This window comes from Cherax quadricarinatus, chromosome 22 (genome assembly GCF_038502225.1).
Source record: "Cherax quadricarinatus isolate ZL_2023a chromosome 22, ASM3850222v1, whole genome shotgun sequence".
NCBI lineage: Eukaryota > Metazoa > Arthropoda > Malacostraca > Decapoda > Parastacidae > Cherax > Cherax quadricarinatus.
Window position 1 is genome coordinate 32,838,052 of NC_091313.1, and position 10,589 is coordinate 32,848,640.

At 40.6% G+C, this 10,589-nt stretch overlaps 1 protein-coding gene across 1 annotated transcript in view; it reads right to left on the bottom strand.

The window, feature by feature from the left end:
* Window positions 1-10,589, bottom strand: part of LOC128689735 (carbonic anhydrase-related protein 10-like) — a 380,908-nt gene that overhangs the window by 252,982 nt on the left and 117,337 nt on the right. Inside the window, exon 2 of the mRNA XM_070087647.1 lies at window positions 3,058-4,950. Within this exon, the coding sequence (XP_069943748.1) occupies window positions 3,058-3,133 (76 nt within the window). The 5' untranslated portion in view covers window positions 3,134-4,950. The remainder of the gene's footprint in view (window positions 1-3,057; window positions 4,951-10,589) is intronic.

Below are 10,589 nucleotides of genomic sequence, written 5' to 3' on the forward strand. Positions count from 1 at the left end.
GATAGTATTGAATTTCGAGTTGTTTACGTTTTTTAATTCAAGAGTGACGTCACATTCTTCCTGGCATGCAAATGTGTCTTGCGTGACGGAGGTACTGGTGGCGTCTGTCTCCAGGTATCCGTTTCTTCTGTCTTTCTGGTTGTCACTATACTCACCTAGAAGTTGCTGTGGTGTTTGTGCCAGAGCTCCTTCCACCCTTCTTGTTTCTCGCTTCCTAATGGGTCCGACAATGCACATATAAGTTAATTTTAGTGGCACAGTCAGATGATTTGTAATTGTAAAGGAGTTTACCTTTAGCTAGAGATCCAGAGATCTGAGAAGAATAATTTTATCCAAAACAAACACACACACACACACACACTGGTCCTAGGACCAGTGCTATTTTTGGTATATGTGAACGACATGATGGAAAGGTTAGACTCAGAAGTGTCCCTGTTAGCAGACGATGTGAAGTTAATGAGGAGAATTAAATCAGATGAGGACCGGGCAGGACTTCAAAGAGACCTGGACAGACTGGACACCTGGTCCAGCAACTGGTTTCTCGAATTTAATCCCGCCAAATGCAGAGTCATGAGGATAGGGGAAGGGCACAGAAGACCACAGAGTATAGGCTAGGTGGCCAAAGACTGCAAACCTCGCTCAAGGAGAAAGATCTTGGAGTGAGTATAACACCGAGCATGTCTCCGGAAGCACACATCAACAAGGTAACTGCTGCAGCATATGGGCGCCTGGCAAACCTGAGAACAGCGTTCCGATACCTTAATAAGGAATCGTTCAAGACACTGTACACCGTGTACGTCAGTACCATACTGGAGTATGCAGCACCTGTTTGAACCCGCACTTGATAAAGCACGTCAAGAAACTAGAGAAAGCGTAAAGGTTTGCGACAAGGTTAGTTCCAGAAAGGTTAAGGGAAATCGGCCTGACGACACTAGAGGACAGGAGGGTCAGGGGAGACATGATAACGACATATAAAATACTGCGCGGAATAGACAAGGATGTTCCAGGGAGGGGACACAGAAACAAGAGGTCACAATTGGAAGTTGAAGACACAGATGAGTCAGAGAGATATTAGGAAGTATTTCTTCAATCATAGAGTTGTCAGGCAGTGGAATAGCCTAGAAAGTGATGTAGTAGAGGCAGGAACCATACATAGTTTTAAGACGAGGTTTGATAAAGCTCATGGAGCGGGGAGAGAGAGGACCCAGTAGCAACCGGTGAAGAGGCGGGGCCAGGAGCTAAGAATCGACCCCTGCAACCACAAATAGGTGAGTACACACACACACTGTTAGGAAGTATTTCTTCAGCCACAGAGTTGTCAGGAAGTGGAATAGTTTGGGAAGCGATGTAGTGGAGGCAGGATCCATACATAGCTTTAAGCAGAGGTATGATAAAGCTCACGGTTCAGGGGGAGTGACCTAGTAGCGACCAGTGAAGAGGCGGGGCCAGGAGCTTGGAATCGACCCCTGCAACCTCAACTAGGTGAGTACAACTAGGTGAGTACACACACACACACACACACACACAGCAATCAGTGAAGAGGCGGGGCCAGGAGCTGTGAATCGACCCCTGCAACCACAAATAGGTGAGTACGCACCACACACACATGCACCACACACACATGCACCACACACACATGCACCCCCCCACACAAGCACCCCCCCACACAAGCACCCCCACACACGCACCCCCACACACGCACACACCCCACACACGCACACACCCCACACACGCACACACCCCACACACGCACACACCCCACACACGCACACACCTCACACATGCACACACCCCACACACGCACACACCCCACACTCAAGAAGCACGTCAAGAAGTTAGAGAAAGTACAAAGGTTTGCAACAAGGCTAGTCCCAGAGCTCAAGGGAATGTCGTACGAGGAAAGGTTAAGGGAAATCGGACTGACGACACTGGAGGACAGAAGGGTCAGGGGAGACATGATAACGACATACAAGATACTGCGGGGAATAGACAAGGTGGACAGAGATAGGATGTTCCAGAGAGGGGACACAGGGACAAGGGGTCACAACTGGAAGCTGAAGACTCAGACGAGTCACAGGGACGTTAGGAAGTATTTCTTCAGTCATAGAGTTGTCAGCAAGTGGAATAGCCTAGCAAGTGAAGTAGTGGAGGCAGGAACCATACATAGTTTTAAGAAGAGGTATGACAAAGCTCAGGAAGCAGAGAGAGAGAGGATCCAGTAGCGATCAGTGAAGAGGCGGGGCCAGGAGCTGAGTCTCGACCCCTGCAACCACAATTGGGTGAGTACAATTAGGTGAGTACACACACACACACACACACACACACACACACACACACACACACACACACACACACACACACACACACACAAACACAAACACACACACACACAAACACACACACACACACACACACACACACACACACACACACACACACACACACACACACACACACACACACACACAAACGCAAACACAAACACAAACACAAACACAAACACACACACAAACACACACACACACACACACACACACACACACACACACACACACACACACACACACACACACACATACACACACACAAACACACTCACACACACACACACACAAACACACACACACACACACACATGCACACACAAACACACACAAACACACACAAACACACACACGCACACACACACACAAACACACACACACACACACACACACACGCACGCACACACACGCACACTCCCCCCCCCCCTACATATCTTAGTCCAGTCTTTTCCCCTCTAGCTATCTGTATCACACTCCTTCCTAATTCGGCATCCATCCTGATCCTCAGCTGGGAAGCCTTTGGGATAGCCTTTTGCATCACGGATTATGAACAACTCAGAGAGAGAGAGAGAGAGAGACAGGCAGGCAGACACTGACTGTCCATGCTCAAGCTTTCAAATTCTCTGGCCTCTCATCTCCCTAATTTCGTCCTCGCCTCTCCTTTCCCTTGCTGCTTACATCCCTTTCCCTTTCCCCTTCCTTCCCCCATTTGCCCTCTCCTTTTAGTACTCACCCGAGCAGAAGCACTCCCTGGCCAGGGAGAGGAGCACCAGGGCGCAGCAGAATGCGAGGTCGGTGGTAGATGCCATGACGAGAAGCTTCCCTCAGTAGGTCTGCTTGTAGCACCTTCCTCAGGGTGTTCGACTCTCCTCCAAGGAAAGGGGGACACGATTTAGTCTCCCTTTAACACTTCGACGAGGTTGTTGTCCATCTGCTTTTTACTTGTTCGTTAGTGTCTTTGTCGTCACTTCTGAGTTTTGTATTTTGTGGCGTTTGGGCAGTTATCTTCCACCGGGACTGATTTTTCCTTCCCTGGTGTCAGAAAGGTAAAGCTACAGTTCACTGGAATACATTTGCTTTTATTCACTGACTAGTGTCATTAATTTTCAATATTATTCACTGAATCTGCATCTCACTGGCATTTACTTGGCAACGGGATAAGCAGTCACTGAGATGAACTGGTAAATCCTTCACACTGATTTTCTTCTTACTAAAAAAAAATATTAGCAGTCTTTAAGGACCTTGCCTCTCAAAAGTTTCCATTCACTCATTTTTTAAGTCATTTGAATCAAAACCACTTTTTTGGCTATGGTTTGCCTTGATATACTTAAATGATACATCACTACCTACGTTGTTAATTAAGTGACTTCATTTGTCATATGCTGTTAAATCATTGTATGCTCCCGCTACGAAACTTTTTTATATATTTATGAATGAAATTGCTACTGGTGACGCACTTAGGGCAGCTGTTAATAGGTTTCTTTCTGCATAATTTGCGAACTTTTTTTGACAGTTAAGCCACATATTGTACTGATTTTTCTTTGTAAGCATTCCCTTGATAATTTTCATAACATAACACTTTCTAAACCTGATCTAAATCTGCATATGTTTTTATATCTATTCAGTAAAACTCTTAGAATGAATAAATGTATTTTACAGGCAGTAAGTAACATGTTTTCTCAATAATTCTTTGCTTATTTTTTCAGTAATATTCTGTAAAAAAAGTTTAATTTCTCAGCACTTAAGTTTAAGTTTTATTCATTAGAGGATTCTCAATTATTTGTTTTTGTTTATATTTTTAATTAATGATATGACTGGAAAAACACATAAATATTCCACTTGCAATATAAGATAAAATCGGAATGAAAACTGCTCTGACCCTTTCTGCCTCCCTTAGTTTACTTAGTTCAGTCTGACTCACATCTCACTAGAGTCAGGTACTAAATTCGTGGTTCCGAGGCCTTCCTGCCTGGTACATTGTAAACTCAAAATCCATACCACACAATTTTTTTTCGTGATATTTACCCTGCTTGGACTGGCACTTTTTTTCTCCAAGCTGTAGCTGCACAAATGCTATAGGAGCATCAGTAGTTGTATTAGAGTTAGTTGTATTTGCAGGAGAAGCAGTATTGGTAACAGCAACAGCAGGGATAGTAATAGCAGCAGCAAATGAAAGTAGCAGCTCTTGCATTCTCAATTAATGCTCTCAGCTGCATTTTCTGCAACTTTTTACTACTGCAAGCTCTAAACACTTCTTCATCTTCCACACTTTCTTACTTGTTCTGATGCTTACTCGAAATTTGTTACCGTGTTTTCTCGTGTTATGGCAGCTTGCTCTCCATTTTTTGGTCTCACTGTTCGTTCCCAGATTTGATGAGATTTTGCATGATATTGCAGGTTACTTTTGAAGACTCTTTGGTTACATGAGAGTTTTTCCAGTCCTCTTGCTAATTGTTTCTTGGTATTGTTGTGCTCTGGCTGTACTTAATTTCCGACGTCCATACTTACCTAACGGTAGATATATGTGGATAATATGAGGCTCTTGCCTCATTCCTAGTCCCGGAAACAAGGGGGATGACAGTAAGTGTATTTTCCTCCTCTGGTCGCCTAATCACACTCGTACCCACTGAAAAAAAGGAAGAAAAGGGTTTCACATGAATATATTGATGCAAAAAGATCACAGTAAACAGGTGATACCACAATATGCAAAAATAACCACTGTGGAAAAAATGGTGAATTTCCAAGCGCTTTCGCGATTTCTCACATTATCAAGGAACTTGAAAATTCACTATTTTTCTACAGTGGTTATTTTGCATATTGATATAAACGCTGAATGTATTTATTTGCTCTGTCTAAAGAGCTACTGGTTTTTGTGGGATAGGGATGGCATAGAGCTCCAGCTCTTTTCATCGACTCTTACCTTGCCACAGATTGTCATAAAGTAACTTGTAATATGTACATTAGAATCCCTGCGCCATCTTCACTGTGTTAAATGTGTGTGTATATCACTAGCTTACTTAGATGTGGAATTGTCATCCCAGTAAATAGCACATTATTCTAAATTTTCATCGTTTTTGTATATCCTCATAATATCCCTACATGTTCTTTGTTCTTCTAGAGTTAGGTTAGGTAAGGTTCGTCAGAAAAAAAGGACAAGTGTTTCCTGATGCGGGTCTTAGATGATGACCCTCCGTTGGAGCTTTTGGTCATCTGACCGAGGCCTTCTGCTGGCTTACCAGCCCACCCCTTTAAAAATTAGGGTCAATTGAACGAACTTCTACATGCAATTCTTGAGACATTTTCAAGAAAAAGCTGGTGTTTTACTAAGTGAGTTCTGTACACAGTTGTTATATACTCATAAGGTGAATGAACTTGTCTTTGTCCTGGTTTCAGAATTCTGTTATCTTTACACGGTATCCTAATTTCTGTTTTTATGTGCTTCATAGGACAGATTTTCCGTACTGATTCTTCCTGATTTTTCCTAAACTGTTTCTGCATGCCAGTTACATCCCCAGGTGGTTCTCTGTCTAATTAATAATATAAATTTAGGTATATTATGAATTGAACTCATAATCTGGCGGCACCATCTTGATCCTTAATGTTAAACACTGAAAATGTTGGAGTATAGCTCATTGAAATTGCTGTTAACGGTTTCTAGGGGATTTTGTTGGTTCTCCCTTACCATGAAAACTTGGTTGATATGCCTTCTCTTCTTAAGACTTTTAATATTAAAGTTGTATTAAAAAATCTTGATACAGTAAAAAAAACTTCTGATAAAGAATTCCCCCCAAAATGCTGATGGATGTGTCTATAAGATTCCTTGTAAAATTTGCGATAAAGTTTATTACGGTCAAACTGATAAAAATCTCGAACTAAGATTAAAACAACATAAATATAGCATTAGAACTGGACAAGATTCTAATGCTCTATTTATTCATGTAAGAGATTTTAACCATCCAATTGATTTTCAAAAAGTTGAGAAAGTAGTATCAAGCAAGTCCATGGTCAACAGGAATATAATTGAATCTTGTTTCATAAAAAACAGTTTTGACAATAATATGAATATTTCCTTTAGTTTATATAAATTAGGTTCATTTATAATTAATAGAATTTGGGAAGAATTTAATAATACACTGGACAAATAATAATTTTTAAATTTTCTTGGGTAGAATAGTTTGTGGGTGAGTTGTGCAAAGGACCTATCCAGTTGTGTCGGCGCGCGTCAGGTGTTTAACCGTTGTGGGATCTGATAGTGAGGTGTTGGCCAGACCCCTTATATAGCTTCCTTGGATGCTTTACTTTCGTAGTTCCTTGATAATGTGAGTAGTCACGAAAGCGCTTGGAATTTCTCTATTCTTTCAGAGTGGTTGTTTTGCATATATATATATATATATATATATATATATATATATATATATATATATATATATATATATATATATATATATATATATATATATATATATATATACATATATATATGGTGGTGGATGGTATAAACCTTGGTAATAAATACCGACAAGTTGGTTTAGAAAGACACGTAAGCAAACACTATAACATATTAGAAAACGTTTCGGTCCTGGGACCTTGATCACTTCTAACATACAGAGGTAGAAAGACATTATATATAGGCGGAGAGTGAGGTGTGACGCACGTGACCTGAGGAATGTCATAAGAACATAAGAATGGAGTGTTTGCTTACGTGTCTTTCTAAACCAACATATATATATAAACAGAAGGGTGTATATGAGTGCGGTCACCTAAATATGATTTCAGGGGTCGACCCATTGCTCCTGGCCCCGTGAGTATGCAGAACTATACTGAGCATGCCACTATGATCAAACCATTGCTCTAGAGGCTTCAGATGTTGTTCATCTTACCTTCGTGCACATCTCGATGCTATACGAAGATTGTACTTGTTAATTATTTTTTCTTGACGATTTTAAGCTTTTAGTAGAATTTATTCTTATGAAACAAAATTTCTTCATGTAATATATCTTTAGGCTTCTATTTGATAGCTAGTGCCTATAATATTTTAAGTTATTAATTAATCAAAACGTTTCTTAACTCTTATTTCACATGCATAAGTCAACACTTGTTTCACTGAAAGACTTCATTAACTTTTTCATGGGAAAAATAAAGTAAAATTAAAAGAAAACTTTTATTTCCTCTCTCTAAAGATACTCATCCTAGACAACACCAAAGGTTCTCTCCATGTATATTTTTCCCAGGATTTTTTTTCTCTCTCAGCAGGTGCGTTTGTTAATCCGGTAAATGGAGTCAGTTTGGCCGCCTCTCATGGTTCCTCCTCCTCCTGGGCTTTGTTGAGCTAAATTGTCGGAGTAAATACTTGGCAGATTATTTTATTTTTTTCGAAATGCCCTTCCAAGGCAGTGGGGAGACGGACTACGTGTCGGTGAAAAGCTCTTGATCCTTGCTGTTAGAGCTCGCCTACCTTTCCTTGAATCAAACTTGATTATAACCCATGGAAATTTACCTCTTACCAATGAATACAGAAAATAGTTTCGATTATAATTTCTTATATTAAAGATAATAATCTCTTGTCTATTTTAATTCAGATATTTATGTTATTGCTTTGATCAGTCCTCTCACAACCAAAACAACCTGAATTTGAATATTAAGAGCGAAATGTATTGGTGTGAAGATGCAGTAGAGAAGGAGTAATGTAGAGAGGCAGTAGAGGAGTAGTGTAGAGAGTCATTAGAGTAGTGTAGAGGGGCAGCAGAGCAGTGTAGAGGGGCAGTAGAGATGGAGTAGTGTAGAGGGGCAATAGAGCAGGAGGGTGACACAGGAACACTGGTGGTCAGGGATTATCACAATGGGTAGAGCACCTTTTATATCCAGTTCGTGTTGTAACATAAGTCACTGGCTGGAGTCGCGTCATGGATGGACTATTGGGCTTGCTCACTGTACTGCTGCGTCGACACACCTAAATGAGTTGCGGGGAATGAATTCTATCTGCTGTTCCCAGCCATTTATTTGCTTAATTTCTATATATGTAAGCGATCAGCTTGTTTACAAACCTCTACACCTTCCCCGGACATACTGGCTGCTTCATATGCCATGATGTATCTTACATATTTGATGTATAAAATCCAGGGTAATATTTGGCTGATATTCCTGAAGGATATTCTTACAATAGCAAACATTGCATTTAATGGTTGTGTTGTTTACCTGTTAATGTGTTTTTCCCATCTCTCTCCCTCTCTCTCTCTCTCTCTCTCTCTCTCTCTCTCTCTTTTGATACAATGCCACTGGCTTCCACCTGTCACCTATCTTGGTAACTTTTCCACACTCTTGCAGGTTCAGGTTTTGAAGGTTTGTTTTTGCAAGGTAGGATCTCGTGATTATTTGTTGTTGACACAGTTAAGAGTCACAGTGCCATGTTCACCGGTCTATGTCTGACACTTTTTAATATAAATATTTAAATAAAACCTTTCAGTTTATCAATATTTTGTATTTTCATAAACATACACACATTAATAGTTGAATAGACTGTAACTTTTATGCAAGCAACATATATATATATATATATATATATATATATATATATATATATATATATATATATATATATATATATATATATATATATATATATATATATGTCGTGCCGAATATGTAAAACTGGTCAATTAGCAAGAACTCATTTAAAATTAATTCCTTTCTAAAATTTTCTCTTATACGTTTAAAGATATATTTTTTTCATTAATGTTGATGTAAAAATTTATAATTTTGCACCAAAAGGAACTTAGAAAACTTACCTAACCTTATTATAACAAGCGCAATTTATTTTAGCCTAACCCAACTAAATATATTTTAGATTTGTTTACAATAATTTAATACTAAACAAACACACTGAATTATATTTTTTTCGTTAGGTTCAGAATGATTTTGGCGAAATTATTGCATACACAAATTTTCACTTGTCCTATATGGCAAGATGAGCGTTGCTATTTAAGCCAAGATCGCAAGTTCTGCCTATTCGGCACGACATATATATATATATATTATATATATATTTATCTATATATTTATATATATATATATATATATTTTTAAAATATATAGGGAAGTACCACCTCTATAGCTGGAATGGGGACCCTCATCCTCAGAGAAGACAATAAACGTACCTCAGAGAAAACTCAAGGTTCTCCCCGGAGCTGTTTGAATATTTTCTTCTCCTACCACCCCCTATATATGTTTTATTCTATGTGAACATTTATTAATAAACAAAATACATTTACAGAAAAAAACATAAACATGAATACAATGGCACAATGTATCAAAGATGATGAATTTCCTCCAGCTCCTCCGAGGCTGGACGTGAGCCAAGTATGCAGCAAGCATTTCCCCTCTGGATGGCGACGCTGAGGCGCTGGAACATGAAAGTGGCTGCCCTTGGGTCCCTGGTGGTGTCGATGAGTCTGGAACCCAATTCTTTAAGGAAACGTGTGGCATTTTTTCCCCATGATCCCAAGGTCTCTGATCCCACTGGGACAAATTGATGCTGTTGGCTAATGTCCCTGTACTTGCTGATCTTGTACTCCTCCCTGTGGTCAGCAGCTCCTCCCTGTCGCCCCACACTGTGATGGATATAGGTGTCAGCCAGTGTGGACACACAGGTATAGTCCCATGCTAAGAGCTTGCCATTCTTCCAAGGATAGATGGTGATCCCGTCGGGGCGGTTTGCTGGGTTGTGGGTATTGTTTGCTGCAAGTGATCGTGGCTCCCTCTCGGCAGGGCATCCGGCTGTAGCAAGGGTTCTCTTAATGATGTCGTTGACCTCATTGTGTCTTGCATGCCAGCCCTTGGTTTTGGAACAGTTAAGACCATGTAGACCGTATTGGTCTGCTTGCACTTCGCCGCAAATACACATATATTCTGTGTGAATTGGGGCAGCAAGGCGCAGAGCCACTGCAATACGGAGGGCCTTAGGGTCGAGTCGCGTTCCCATTGCCGATATGGGAACTGTTTGGAGGAAGTCCCCGGAGTGAGGTGCACTCACAGCCTGGAGACGGGCAATCTCCCTATCTGATGTTGCAGCCCTGAGCATGTTGGCAAGCACCTTTTCAGCAATTGGGCTATCCCAGCTTGACTGTTTGTGAGCCAGTGCTGCACTAGGGTTTGGTGCTGGAGCAGCAAGAGTCTCCCATTCGGTGATGGCACTGACATAGCTAGGGTCTTCTATTCCTGCTGAGTCACTGAGGGTGTCAGGAAGAATTTGTCTTATCAACTCGTTTG